Raw genomic sequence first — 15,566 nt, forward strand, 5'->3', positions numbered from 1 at the left:
TGTCTACCCTCCTCAATAATGGCTATGAGTGTCAAAATCTGATCAAGAGTAGAGAAACCTCTCCTGAACCCTGCATGTCCTGTTTCCCATATGCCCTCTCTCTGCCCATCCACTCAACTCATGCTCAAGAATTGATGCATATAGCCTAGCCAGAGTGTGACCAACCATGACGGTTCGGTAATTCCAAGGAAGCATAGGATCTCCTGACTTGAAGATAGGCACAACAGTGGACATACTCCAAGTCTCAGGGAAAACCTCGTACATGGCTCTATTAAACATCATAGCAAGAGGCTCTGTAAGCATATCTAGGGCATGGATAAAGTGCTCTGCTACCAGACCATCGTGATCTTGTGCTCTCCTGTCTTCATCTTGTCAATGGCTTTCCTTACCCTCTCAATAATAAAGAAAGTACATGTTTCTGGGCATGCCTCTAGAGGGTCAGACAAAGGTGACTGCCCCGATGCTGTATAGAGAGATGTAGCATATTCCCCCCATGTCTCTGTGGAAGTGATGGCTGGCGGTGGAGAGTGCTCATTGAAAAGCCTCCATGCCTCACTAGAGTTCCAACTCATAAACAGCTGATACAGATCACGCTCTAATTGAGATAGGTAAGCCCTCTTCTTTCGTCGCACTAGGCGGAGAAAGATAATCCGTGACTGTCTGTGTGTAGTAGTACCCATGAGCACCTCTCTCTGTAATCTGATCCTCGTCTCTCTACACTCCTCATCATACCAACTGTTCTAAGGCATGCTCCCAGATCATCTACGTGTAGGCCGGCTGTGGGGATATGCCTCTGATGTTGTATCGTGGAGCGTCTCTATCAAAATCTGGGTGAGCTCATCTAGTGGTCGTCCTGGTTCCTGAGTGCATAGCTTCCTCTATATCTGATCATCATTGTACATGGGATCCGTCTCCCTCGTGAAGGTATACTGAGTACGTGTGGAGGCCTCTCCCAATGGAGCTGTGTTGAACTGAAACAATAGAGTGAAAGACAAGATAGCATGATCGACTGCTACCCCAACCGGCCTAGTTCCCACCATGAAATCCTAAAAGAAAGGAACGAGTCTTGGAGGAGCCATAACATAATCCACTGTACTAGCACCATGCTGATATGGAAAGCATGTAAAACCACCTGCTGCTGCAGGGAATCTCTGTAGGCCATTCAAAATGGCCAATCCATGTGAAGTCCCCATATCGATCAAGCATCTGCCATATTCAGTGTGCTCCTCATCCTGTGATAATCTAGATAGACCCATTTCTGTAATATCAAGCTCGTGCATCAACTCCTCTGAGGTATGATAAAATATTGTCTGGTGATGGGTAGTCCTAGCATTGAAATCCCCCAAGATAATAATTCCATCTCTGGAAAACTCCCATATATCATCATGCAAAATAGAGAAGGGAGACTGTCGTCTAGGTGATGCATATACTGATGTACTAGGAGGAAAATAGCAAATAGCGATGTAGAGATATCTGTCTGTCTCTACCTTTTCACCCACATGTACCTAGCATGCTCATCCCTCCGAGGTATATGTATCAAAGGCTGTAGCTCCTCCCTGAATAAGACTGCCACTCCTCTTGAACCTCGTCCTCTGTGCTCTGATCAAGTCTCCTATCTGCAAGTTGTCTCCCATCTGTATCCGCTCACATGGGGCATGGACCGCCCCGAGGCTTGATGCGTCCCAAAGTAGAAAATGATGTCTCTCTCTATGAAACTATCCTCAAAGGCCCCTACATCAAGACACAAAGATTCATTACAATTCCATGTAGCCACTCTGAGTGTGGTCCCACAGGTCTCGCACCGTCATGCGGGACGCTTCTCCAGAATAACCACTTGTCCATCCCTGTAGAAGGCCACTTTCCCCTTCTCTCGAGTTGTCATTATCTCGGACATAACTTCTTTCATATGGGCAAGCTGTGTGAGTGTGAGGTCATTCCTTTGAAGTCTTCTCTTCCCTACCCTCCATGTCTTTGTATGAGTAGCCTCACTACCCATCATGCGGAGAAGTTCTTTGACTTCCCATTCACCTTCTTCTATGGCTTCGTGATTACATTCACCCACAAAGACGTATTTGCCCCATTCTGTTTCTCTTCCTCTTTGATCATCCCTACCTAGACAAAAAGAAAAACAAGGAGATTCACATGTTGACATGCAAAGACAGGTCCAACAACTTCAAAGATTTATAAAAGTTTCAAATGTGTTCCCATCTCCTATCTTCACTACAAGTTGTTTTAGAAAGCTCAAAAGTCCCACGCTTCAATCGTTTCCCTGGTCTTGTACTCTTCCCAATATCTCGTGTTTATGTGCTTGCAATAGTATTCAAACTTGGACCTGTGCATTGCATTCTTCCATTTGCTGTGGAGAGCCTCAAGTAATTGTAGTTCAAAATTCAGCTCGTGCTCATGCTCGGTACCTGTCTCTACATGCATGTCCACATGTGCTCCCACATTCCATTTAGAGAACCATTTCTTGATGTCCTCAACAAAGTTAGAGGTGAGAAACTTGCTTTTGTGGTTCTTTTGCGGCTTACATCCTACCTCCCATGCTATGTGAGGCAAACGATTATGAGGCATCAGCTTCACCTTCAAGAGATATCTATGCATTCTTTGCAAGGCAAGCATTTCCAATGGTCTTTGTCTAGTCTCCAATAGCATCACTGAGTATGGTGTTGTGGTTTTTATCCCCATATGTCTACATAAGAACTTTTCTGAATTTTCTCAATGTCATTCCATGTGTTGGCCGGAATACTTGGTCCCCATACCTCTACCCCATACAAAAGCATTTGGACCACGCACGCATTGAAAACCATGGACTTTATTTCCCACCTTCTAGTGACGCTTTGTTCACACATGTTTTCAAACTCACAATACCTTGCTTGTCCTGCTTCAATTCTTATTTTTGCACATTGCCCCCATCTATGATTCGAGGGTATAATGATGCCCAAGTATTTAAAGCTGTCCACTGCTTGAATCTCTTGCCCATCATACATAAGGACGGGCTGATCCTTTGATTTGTGTGTACAAATCGCCATACATTTTGTTTTCGTGACATTCACTGAAAGTCCTGTGGCTTCGCAAAAAGTATGTACCGCATCCAAAAGTTTTTGCAAGAGAGACATGCTATACACTAAAAGAACCACATCATCAGCATAAATGAGTAGCAGCAAAGTAATGAGACCTATGTTTGGTGCATCTCCATTATCTTGCGTCGTTTGGCAAATAAAGTCCTTAAGCTCATCTATGCATAGCCCAAATAATGTTGGGGACAGATAGAGAGAGAGAGAGAGAGAGAGAGAGAGAGAGAGAGAGAGAGAGAGAGAGAGAGATTTTAACGTCGTAGGAACAATCCCAAGAGACGTCAAAGATCAAGTCTTGAACTCAAGACTTGATACTCAAGAGGGAACTCGAATAACCGAACATAAAATAGTGTAATCCATATAGAAATGTCCTCTCGATTACAAGAATAAAGTGGCCCTCCACATTACTCAACAACTTATATCAAGCTTTTGTGTAAATAATAAAGAACTTACATGTTGTAGGGGGTGTGAAAATGGTAAATTTTGACTCTTACCATAAAAGAAGCAAGAGCCAGTTCTTGAAGAACATCTACATTGAAATGTGGAATGGAGGTGAAGGATAAGGTGCCCAATGGCAGTAACAAAATGGCGGTATACCAACTCTTCAACCTTTGCTAGGCTTGCAGTGTAGATTTCTCAAATCAGTAGATGTTGCATTCAGCAGAAAGAGTAGGGCGAGCTGCAACTGTGATGGGCACTTCCGTGCATGAGCTCCGTCTCGGCAAGCTCTCCCCATCACAAAAACTGCAAAGATATGCAAATACATGCTACATCTTCGAGCAATCGGACACGTCTCTCAGGTTTTCAAGGGTGCTTTCTTTTCCCTGTCAGATATACGGGCAGGCCCAGTTGTGTGCGACTTGAATCTTCCACGTCCTCCATCTTCCTCTCTTTCCTGATCAAGAAAACAAAAGAGGACCCTTTTTTAGTCCATTGAAGACATGAAAGCCATCTCACATGGTCAAAGTAGCTTCAATAGGACTCGGACAATGTCGATAAGCGACCATAAGAGACATCTCAGCCATGTCCAGCATACTCTAGTCATCATGTGCACAACGAAGGGCAGACTAAAGATATCTTCAACAGATCAAAAAAATATGATCTTCTGTACAAGAAGGATAAAAAAAAGGCTAATGAAAATGCAAGTTTTTCAAAGGAAAATGTTTCGATGGATATGAAAGTGTACAAACATTTTCATTGTCATAAAGAAACTACAAATGATGCAACATTGACTTTCCTGAACTGAATTTTACCAATACCTATCAAAGACAGACAATTTAATTTAAATCAGACTTCACCTTTTTCTTGACAATTTGAACTACATCCTCATCACGAAGCATGTGTGAAGTTCCACACCGTTGAGGAGAATGTTTTGCACTAGACCCCCAGACTAGTACGTACTTAACGTCCCTCAGCAAACTTCTATGTATGTGATTACAGAAATCCTCCACAGAGCAGCCACCTCGATCCTGCCAACACAAATTACAGTTCATGTCCAGTAAAAATATGCGCACATACCCAAGCCCACAGTTGTCAAAGTCACACGGAACACAGTTTCATGGCCTTTGGAAACAAAGGAGTTCATTTCATAAGCTTTATCGTTCCTAAGATGAAGTTGTAACTGATGCCCGTGCATGCACGTGCACACACTCTGAGCTAGATGCCCACGACTTCGGGGGGTCTCCCACCACCAACGAAGGTTGCAACAGAAGATACAGATCACTCTAGCTCGACATGCAAGACGCCCAACCAGAGTACTGACCATAGAGGAGGTTGATGAGATCCGACAGCGACTGATGAGAGATTTCATCCTCCCCCCCCCCCCGTATCTCGTCTCAATCCCGAATCAACTTGAGATTTATTTCCTTTCTCCTTGGTGTTTTAGTATTAGTTCTTTGTAACTTTGTACTTTGTAATTTCCGTACTCAGACATGATATCAGATTCACCAATTGTAACTTTTTGGTCTAATAGGTCATTTTGGCCTTTCGAAGACGTTAATATAACATTTCAGTTCATCTCTCTCTCTCTCTCTCTTGGAGGACATTGAATCTCTATAGCCTTTTGGATACTGATGTATATGTATATGATGCCTCGACTGTCAGAGAGCTCCATTGTATCACTCACCCCTTTGTATTCCACTTGTATCAGCTTTCACCCCACCCCTACCCACTATTTTCTTTTCAGCTCTTTGTACTTTTTGTACCCAGACCTGGTATTAGATTCACCACATGTAACCTTTTGGTCTCATAGGTCATTTTGGCCTTTTCAAGAAGTTAATATTTCATTTCATCATCTCTCTCTCTCTCTCTCTCTCTCTCTCTCTCTCTCTCTCTCTCTCTCTCTCTCTCTCTTGTAGGTAATAAGAAACAAAGAAAACATAAGATTCAAGCCACTCTATTACAGTTGATAATACGACTGGTTCAGAGAAATCCGGTTGTTGGCCCTGAGGTTTTGTATAGACCCTTACAAGCCCCATCTCCTCCCACATCTTTGCTAGTAATCTGTCAAGATTCAGCTGGGAAACCAACATAGAAACTTGTTTAGAAGCTGAGCCCAACTACTGCATAGAAATTCAAGCAGCCCTCCTGCATACTAACCTTGAGATTACAGCTTATAACTATTGAGCTTGGTTGGCGAGCTAGTCTGTCAACATCATCAATTCCCACAACATCTATCTTGTTATATACATAAACACACTTTATATATTTCCTGTTCCCCTCGATTACATCAATAAAATCATCAACAGAAGCATCCTCTTTGAACAAGACCTGTTGCACAAAACAGAAAACATAACTCAATTATATCGTGAAATGACTATGCAAGAGATGTTCATAGCAAGTGTACTTCTATTTTGGAGGCAAAATGCACACACCTCTGCATTGTGGATCTTGTACTCATGCAATATCTGGTAGCAAAGCTTCTCATCAACATGTGTAAGAGGTAAGGTACTATTGAAGGAGATTCCACCAGTCTTTTTCTTTTTAAAATAAATCTGGGAAATAACAAATAAGAGCTTTAGAAATATCTTTTTCGTAGCAGACTTTTGAGGAGATCTAAGAAGTTGCGCATAACTCTGAAAGACAGAAAGATGAAGCTTTCAGGGACAGCTTGGCATGATAAGAACCACAGACCTGCGGTGGCCTCTTGTTGAGTCGCAAACCAACGGCTTCCAACTCTCCTGTCAAAATCTGACGATGGCCTTCACTCTGTAAGTCAAATTCAAACAAGACGGGTTGATTGAACCCTGCATCACAATGCAGCATGGATTCCGAATATACTTTATGAGACCAAGACTCCTAAATCGTGTTTTGTAAGGGAAAATTTTGGGCACTGGTATGTGACTTCAATTGTGTTTCAAAACTAGAACAGGTGTGTACAACCAAACATTTGAGTTCTCTGCGCGCTTCGAGCATACACATACTAGTAGGTATCGAAATGGCCAACAACAAAGTACCAATCTCGCTGTAAACAGGCAAAACCAAATGGTTCAACAAACTACCCATTGGTAAGATCATAGGAATGTTTTTGCATGAAACACGCTGAATGCAGCCAAACTAAAAAAACCTGCTATGCTCCAATGAAGCATGGAGAGACAGAACTATCCAAGCTGCGCATGCAAAATGGATACTTTCTTGTTGAGAGATGTTCTCACCGAGTACTAAGAAGAAAAATACTAGAATTATCCTGAAGTTACATAGAGGGGAATGCAGGCAGCTACCTTGGAAGCATCAAGTACCATCAACACAAGGTCCGAAGACTTGGCAACAGCAATCACCTGCAAAAATGTATATTCTCTACATCCTCCCTCTCTCGTTTTAATTTTTGACAACAAAGGAGGCTCATTTCTATTACTTGAAAAGTCCCTCAGAACACCCAAATGGTGCTGCTTCCGAGGGCAAGTACATCACTGATTACAAAGCAGGTAAATAATCTGGAAAGTGTAAAAACTGGAAAGAACTAGCCACATGGCAACTATAAAAACTGAAAGCCAGGATAAAAACCTCTCCTAAAAAGAGAAAAAAGTGCCCTGGCAAGCTAAGTGGAGAGAAGAAAGCAGCCTCTGAAAGACAGGCACTTCCGCCAAGAGAAAACTCCTCTACTACAAATGAGAAAACCGGAACCATCAAAAGCACAAGTGGTGAAAAGGACAAGGAACATCTGCAATGGCAAGAGCTCAAATGTAAGGCGTTGCGTGCCAGCTGGTAGAACCTGATAGCAACAGACAATGATAGACAAAAGGAGGAGAGTTGTTAGTGATGAAGATGAGGAAGAAGAGGCAACCCGCATCATCAAGAAACCGCAGGAAAATGCCACAAGATGCGTAACACAGCACTCATTGAATCTGACAAGGTGCTATCAACCAGGGTAGACACCAATCCACTTGTTGAAGGTGGCTCCTGAAGACCAGAGATGAGGAGGGAACTCCAAGAAGATAGTGAAGGAGGTTCGGGGGACAAAATCTTTGAACACCTAATGTAGAAACCTGGTAGAGCGAATCAAGAAAAAAGCTGCCAGCCAACAAACGAAATCAATGCAAAGACCACAAGGAATCAAAGAAGACAAGAACACAGGGGAAGATAACATCAAAAAAGGAATGAAGGAAATCAAATGAAAGAAAAATACTCTAAAACCAAACTTACCAAACTTCATTGACACCTATGCACCCACACAAACACACGCACATGCGCACACTCACCACCCCAAAGTCGGTTGATAGAGTATGAAGAAAACAAAACATGCAAAACCAAATTTACACACACACACACTTTTTTTTTTTGTAAATCTTGATTTAATTTACTAGTGGGAAACCTTAATGTTAGGAAATAGGCATAGCTAAGTAGGTATTAGAGTAGTTTACTTATGGAGAGATATAATTTTCACACGAGAGATTATAGAGGAGAGAGAGAGAGAGAGAGAGAGAGAGAGAGAGAGAGAGAGAGCACACGATATACGTGGTTCACCCAATGTGAGCTACTTCCACGGGAAAGTAGCCACTCAATGGATTTAGTACTTCAAACTAGAAGTAGGTTACAAACTGATTATACCCTTGATAGAGCTCTCGCCTTGCTTCACTCTCACCACCTCACACACACCTTGTTGCATCAACTTCAGAATGCACCACAATACATTTTGTGTGTAGAAGAGGCCTCCTTTTATAGACCAAAAGGATTGCCCTATCATGAGAGAGGGAGCCATGTGTAGCCGCCCTTGTGTAGACAAGTCCAAGTTAGACTCTCCAATGTGCCCACGTCTGGCCGCCTTTGAGAAGACAAGTCCGCCTTGAAATCGGCCACCCGCCACTGGCCATTGACTTTTGTCATCGGCCATTGGCCATTGACTATCGGCCAACTGACCGGCCGTTTTCTGACCACTTTCCGGCCTCCGTCAGGCCATAATATTCCGGCAAAAAAGAGAATATTCCGACGGGTATGAATTTTTGGTTTTCCGACGAGTGATTTTTCTTCACGCACGATGGCTTGTTCTCATAACGGGGGCCTTACAAATGTGCGTTTTTAATACTAAAAATTATAAGGGGTAAATCAGGCTCCATACTTAACAATCTCCCATTTGGAGATTGATCTTCACACCAAACCTATGACTGCTTTCCATCCTGGCTTGTTATCCTTGAATGCCAATTGAACATGTATGCAAGATTCTCACTTGTGTGCACCTTTCCTAGCTTTAGTTGTCCCTCTTTGAGCGAAAGGCTCAATTCTTCGCAACATGAATGGTGCTTTGACTGTCAATGTACAAGACACGGTTGTCTTGCTTGTATCCAAGCTCCTCCAAGAATCTGTGAAGCCACAAAATTTCTTTGCTTGCACATTCAGTGCTAATTGGCCCAACCAGTTCTTGACCAACCGACCTAGATTCCCTAAGTGAACAATCCGTTCGGCCGCAACCATTTCACACTAACCATGCAATGTCCACTTGCACCTTCTCGAGGGTTTCAGGGAAAACAAGTAAAAATAAAATAAATAAAAATATGCAGTACATATTTAGAGAAGGCAACAAGAAAAATACACCTCCTAATGACATACCCCAACCTTGAAATACTGCAAGCAACCTCGCTTGCATGCCAATAATACATGCTGATATCTCCTGATATCACATTTATTCTATGATGGGAATCAAGATATACATGCTTCCGGAAATGTAGCGTTGGACGATTAAACAATCCCACCAACCTGGGTACCACACATATATCAAGCATAGAACTTTTCTTGTGTACTCTCAAGTACAAACTTCTCTAGCAAAATTTTGTATAGAAAGAGTAGATACAATTACTTAACTTTTCCTTTGAGCATCATGAACCATGCTCTCACCTTGCTCCATAGAGCTACATCAAGTCACTGTGGGTTCCATCTGAAAAGTTTCAAGATATAGTTGCAATAGCTGAGGTAAATCAACCAATTTAGACTCTTCCATCCATTTAGCATCCAAAGATGGATAGTTCTTGAACTTCACCAAATAGCGTCTTGCAACCTTTCCTCTAACCTTCCTTTCCTTATGTGCCAATATCTGTTCAAGAACAAGAATCTTATCCAATTCTTCCAATTCGGGTTATTCCTCATCAAGCATATTCTCTGGCACATCACCAACAAAGGGCCTTAGAAGGCTAACATGAAAAGCATTATGTATTTTCCAGCCTTCTGGTAGCTTCAACCTATAAGCTACTTGTAGATCTAGGACAAAAGAATTTGCCTCTTCTGATTGTCCATCAGTTTGTGGATGGAACGCAGATGAGACCTTTAGCGTAGTGCCCATGTTCTCAGACAATTCCTTCCAAAAAAAAGACTCGTTATACGTGAATCCCTATCACTGACAATTGATTGAGGCATCCCGTGATACTAAAGATATTGCTCATGAATATCTTGACCATGTGTTATGGCTCTATCTTCTTCCTAACAGGAATGAAAAGGGCCTCATCACTAGCATTGTCAACATCCACACCCTCAACCCTCAGCAATTTCAGCCCCTATACCTTCAGCATCAGCCTCAACTTCTAACGTTAGCAAATCGATCCACACTTGCATATTCAGCCAGTTCCCTTGCGTTTTCAGATTTCACTCCATAGCCTCTCAAGTACTGTCAGTACCAAGCATCCAATGCATGATCCCAGCAGCATCTAGAGCCATTGTGTCAGCATTTTGCAATCTAAAGCAAATTCCACTCTAGCAATAGAGTGGGGGGCCCCTTGGAGGGGGATTTGGGACCCCGCTTGGTGTTATTCTTCTCTCTCTCTCTCTGGCCCACTGCCCCCCCCCCCCACCCTCGCCCGCTGCCCCCCTCACCCTCGCCCCTCGCGCTGCCCTGCAGTCCCGCCCCCACCCTTGCTCTCTCTCCCCACCTGCCTGCTGCGACAGCGCGCCCACTCCCGCCTGCTGGACTGTGCATCATCTCCCCCCCCCATCTGCTGTGACCGCATATAAGGGTAACCGATCTAAAAGACCGAGATGATGTGGAAGGGGAAGTCGAAGAACTTCTCTGCATGATGGGTAGTGAGGCTACTCATACAAAGGCATGGAGGGTAGGGAAGAAGGTGCAAGGCAACAGGGAGACTCCAAAAGGGAGAGCTTTAATCATCCGTTTCCCATCCATGGAGGCAAAGAGGGACTTCTTGAAGAGGCGTCCTACACTAAAGAAAACGGGCATATTCCTTGGAGATGACCTCACTCTCACACAGCTTGCGCATATGAGAGAGGTAATGCCAGAGATTCAAGCGGCAAGGGAGAAGGGAAAGACGGCCTTCTACAGAGATGGTCGGGTAGTGATTGTAGAGCGGCGCTCCACATGACGGTGCGAGACCTATGGGACCACACTCAAAGTTGCCACCTGGAATTGTAATGGATCTATGCGCCTTGATGTGGGTGCTTTTGAGGATAGTTTTACGGGAAGAGATATCGTCTTCTACTTTGAGACACATTAGGCCCCTGGGTAGTCTATGCCTCACATTAATGGATATAGATGGCAGATAGCCTATAGATAGGAAACACAATCAGAGCACAGAGGGCGGGGCTCAGGAGAAGTGGCAATATTATTCAAGGAGGATCATCTCTAGTATCCAGGATCTCACGGTTGGACCCAGACCTGTTGGTGTGGCAGTGGATCATGCTCTTGTGTCGTTGACCATCTCTTTTCAATTTAGTGTAGCACACAGGCCACGGGCAGCAGCTCCTACTCGCTACACCTTCACGCGGGAGACGGCCTCTGTATACATAGATGGGATCTACAGACGCCTGTGCACAGAGGAGCCAGGGCGACCTCTGGAGGAGCTTACTACTATACTATCACAGACACTACATGATGCAACAGCAGAGGCATACCCACATACCCAGCCTGAGCAGAGACGCCGTTCGGGGAGCATGCCCCAAAACAGTTGGTATGATGAGGACTGCCGCGACGCTAGAGCTAGACTTCAGAGGGAGGTGCTTTTGGGGGACATCACTCACAGACAGTCACAGATTGACTTCTAACGCCTAGTGCGGCGGAAGGAGGGCATTTTTGGCTCGCCTAGAGCAGGATCTATACAAGCTATTCTTGAGTCAGGACTCACGTGAGGCATGGCGGCTCTTTCATGAGCACTCTCCCCCCCCCCCCTGCCATCACTTCTACAGAGGTCTGGGGCCAGTACGCATCATCTCTGTACACAGTTCTTGAGCAGGCCCTCCTTCCCGACCCCCCCGATCCATGCCCACACACATGCTTTTTTCACCGTTGAGATGGTGAGGAAGGCCATTGACAGGATGAGGACTGGGAGAGCATATGATCATGATGGCTTAGTGGCTGAGCATTTCACGCATGCCAGAGATCTACTAGCAAAGCTTCTAGCAGTTATGTTTAACCGTGCCATGTGTGAGGGCTTGCCTAATACTTGGAGCCTATCGACTATTGTGCATATCTTCAAGTCGGGAGACCCTATGGAGCCTGGGAATTATCGCACTATCATGATTGGACACACATTGGCACGGTTGTACGCATCTATTCTTAAGCAGCAGTTGAGTAGATGGGCAGAGAGGGAGGGGATACATGCAGCCGAGCAGGCAGGGTTCAGGAGGGAACTCTTGATCATATCGACACTTAGAGCCATCATTGAGGAGGGCAGATCACGTGGGACACGGATCTATTGTGGCTTTGTGGATTTCCGCAAAGCATTTGACACAGTGCCCAGAGCTAGATTGATACGCAGATTACAGCAGATGGGAATACCCACAGAGCTCATTTGGGGGGTCAAGGCATTATACAGGTCAGTAGTGGGGCATGTACGCACCTCCGAGGGTCTATCCACAGCGGTTCACTCCACTATTGGGGTGAAGCAGGGCTGCCCGCTCTCTCCTACTCTATTTGGCATGTATGTGGATGAGGTTTCTGACTACATTGAGAGAGATGGTGATAGAGGTGCACAGCTGGCAGGGACATGGATTCCACTATTGTTATATGCTGATGATATTGTGTTGATCTCCGACTCTTCAGAGGGGATTCAACGTCACTTGGATGCTTTGCATAGGTTTGCTCAGGCAAGTGGTTTGTCCGTCAACCTTGGTAAAACTAAGGTCATGGTAATTTAATACCACCCCACAGTGGATCAGGAGGTCAGCGCCCGCATTCACATATGGCCAGGAGACAATGAACTATACAGATGCTTACACTTACCTTGGAGTGGTTTTTAGTGGGCCAGCATCTTCATTGAGGAGGGCAACAAAGACTAGACTGACCAGAGCCCATGCAGCATTGGGTAGATTGGAAAGGATGTATTCACAGGTTCAGTTTCAGGAGCCTCGGACGAAGCTCTGGCTCTTTGACACTTTGGTGGCTTCTGCATTGCTTTATGGAGCTGAGATTTGGGGACCTTCATTGGATCATCACAGGAGGACAGGCCTAAGTGATGGATGGGGGGACATGGAGAAGCCTCTGATCTCTATGATCTCGCGGCTCATTAGAGCCAAGGCTTCAGTACCACGTGCTATTGTCCGAGCAGAGCTAGCTGCCCCCCCACTAGTGGTTGAGGTGCTCACCAGATCTGTCTCCTTCATACACCGCATTTGGGAACTTCCCAGAGAGTCCTCTCGACAGTTAGCCATGCAGGGAGATACAACATGCTGGTATGGGGAGATGACATCATGGTTTCAGGCGCATGGGTTCAGCATAGACAGAATGCCTCCCTTCCAGTACTCACTGGATGCATCCTCTCTGACTCTTACACAGTCCGAGATCACCAGGCTCATCCGCTAGGACTTGACTCAGCTAGACACCAGGAGGACATGGATACAGCCAGCACAGGAGCTGGGCATGAAGATGGCTTTCTACAGAGAGCATCTTCTCCAGCTTACGGAGGATGGTTTTGTGACGAGGCCCAGATACATGGACACCCACTTGTCTCACGCGATACGATGTGCTATTGGCCAGATTCGCACATCTTCACACCAGCTGCGGATTGAGACTGGGAGATACAACGGAGTACCAGCAAAGGCAAGGACATGCCCCCTGTGTGACATCGAGCCTGAGACAGAGTTGCACTACACATGCCACTGCCCCGTCTACTACGAGATACGAGGCCGCTTCCATTGCTTGTTCATAGAGGGCTTTGGACCACTCTCCAGAGTCATGCGGTACGAGGATCAGAGATGCCTGGGTTTGTTTTTGCTCGAGCTACGCAGACACAGAGAGAGCCTGATGAGAGGAGAGGCTAGCTAGTCTCAGAGACGGATCACAGACTTCTGTAGAGCTGCCACTGGACACCCCAAGGAGTTACTACCACAGCAGAGCTCGTCGCTCACACCACAGGCACACTGATCGACCGAGCGACTAAGCTGGGGAGATCCAGACGCCCATGACTGCGGAGGATTGCACAACATCGACGGAGGCTGCATCAGAGGATTCGGATCACTTTGGCCCGACATGCACGACGCCCGGTCAGACTACTGACCATGGAGGAGATTGATGAGATCCGCGAGCGACCGATGCTGGATCTCTTGTGATCTAGCTATCCCAGCTAGCTGCTTAGCTCACACCTAGCAGTTTAGGATTCCATAGTATTTTACTTTATCATTCTGTTATTTTGTCATCTTGTTACTCTCACTCTGTATCAGATCCACCACATTGTAACTTTTTGGTCTCATAGGTCACTTTGGCCTTTCGAAGACGTTAATATAACATTTCATCTCTCTCTCTCCCCCCCCCCCTCTCTCTCTCTCTCTCTCTCTCTCTCTCTCTCTCTCTCTCAACCTTCACTCACAATTCCATTCTCTTCTCTCTCTATTCATTGCACATCTCTTTGAGTTAAAAGGAACCCTTGAGTACGTGCGAAGCACTCATCATGAGCTATCACCATCAACACTTCCATTGGACCTAACATTTCACTATCTTACATATATGGGAGGGAAGAGTCTTTTCTTTCATGTGGTCAGGAATTATTTCTCGATAATGTCACTTTTCTTGCACCCGTTTTTGCCTCTCCTTACTTGCCAATTTTCTAATCGCTCAACATGAGTAACCACGTTCCAGAGAGCCACCCATCTAACGCACTCGTCTTTGGTGCCTACTCTCATAACATTTAACTCTCATTGGGTAGTATCAATAGCAGGCGACTCCACGGGCAGACCCACTTGGATTGGTGGCCACGCTCACAAAAGGAAGTCACGCACATGGGAGTATTCCGTATACAACAACCGATCGCGCGATCGGCCGTCCACTGGCCTCAGGACTAAAGAACATAGGGTCTTGAATGAAGACCCCATCATGGGATCCATGGACGAGAACTCTAGGCACAAAAGCAGAGACGCACGGCGTCGTCTGATTTGGAAAAAGTAAACTAAGAAAAATTTTGTAAACTCGGACATCCATAGAGTAAACTCAGACAAGCATAAGTAAATGTACACACACCCACATTTCAATAAAATGCAAGCGGGCCCGGTTAGGGCATTGGGTTGCCACAGCACCCGTCTGGGTTCGAATCCAGGGGTGGAACTCGCCGCCGATTTTTTTTTGCCGTCGGATCTCCTCAAGATCCACGTCGTCCACCGTCGATCCCATGGCAGGGTCTTCATTCAAGTCCCCGTGCCATTTAGTCATGAGGGTCCACCAGTCACGTGCTCGTACAAGGTTCTCACGATCGCTTACAACACGTAAGGGTTACATCTTCATTCTCTCTTAAGTGTTTATCCAGCGCCCAGGTTTCCCAGTGGCCACCCGAGTCGACTTGTTTTTTACAATAATGTGAACCTCCCACTCAATGAAGTCCAGTGTGAAGCTTGCTAAACCTTTTCTCTTGAGTAAAATATGCAAAAAAAGGGCTACTTTGAGAGTACCACTCCTCAGCACACTACCTGGGAAACTTCCTAGCCGCTTGAGGAGGTTGCCAACCTCCCCATCTGCTTATATATATTTGCGCTGTCGAGGAAGGCAATGACTTCTCCAGTCATTGCATGCCCCCTCTCATGTGCATGACCTCTCTTTCCCTCTCCCGCTCTATTTTTACTTACTTATTT

The 15,566-nt window shown here is 45.3% G+C and overlaps 1 protein-coding gene across 1 annotated transcript in view; it reads right to left on the minus strand.

Annotated features, from left to right (window-relative positions):
- Positions 1-3,409: 3,409 nt before the first annotated feature.
- Positions 3,410-15,566, minus strand: part of LOC147444598 (developmentally-regulated G protein 1) — a 63,053-nt gene continuing 50,896 nt past the window's right edge. Inside the window, exons 5-11 of the mRNA XM_086527145.1 lie at positions 6,797-6,853; positions 6,210-6,284; positions 5,951-6,070; positions 5,676-5,846; positions 5,480-5,593; positions 4,376-4,546; positions 3,410-3,972 (exon numbers count right to left, since the gene is read on the minus strand). Coding sequence (XP_086383271.1) covers positions 3,874-3,972; positions 4,376-4,546; positions 5,480-5,593; positions 5,676-5,846; positions 5,951-6,070; positions 6,210-6,284; positions 6,797-6,853 — 807 coding nt within the window. The 3' untranslated portion in view covers positions 3,410-3,873. The remainder of the gene's footprint in view (positions 3,973-4,375; positions 4,547-5,479; positions 5,594-5,675; positions 5,847-5,950; positions 6,071-6,209; positions 6,285-6,796; positions 6,854-15,566) is intronic.

Source organism: Adiantum capillus-veneris, chromosome 13 (assembly GCF_014529385.1).
Source record: "Adiantum capillus-veneris isolate H3 chromosome 13, ASM1452938v2, whole genome shotgun sequence".
Taxonomy (NCBI): Eukaryota; Viridiplantae; Streptophyta; class Polypodiopsida; order Polypodiales; family Pteridaceae; genus Adiantum; species Adiantum capillus-veneris.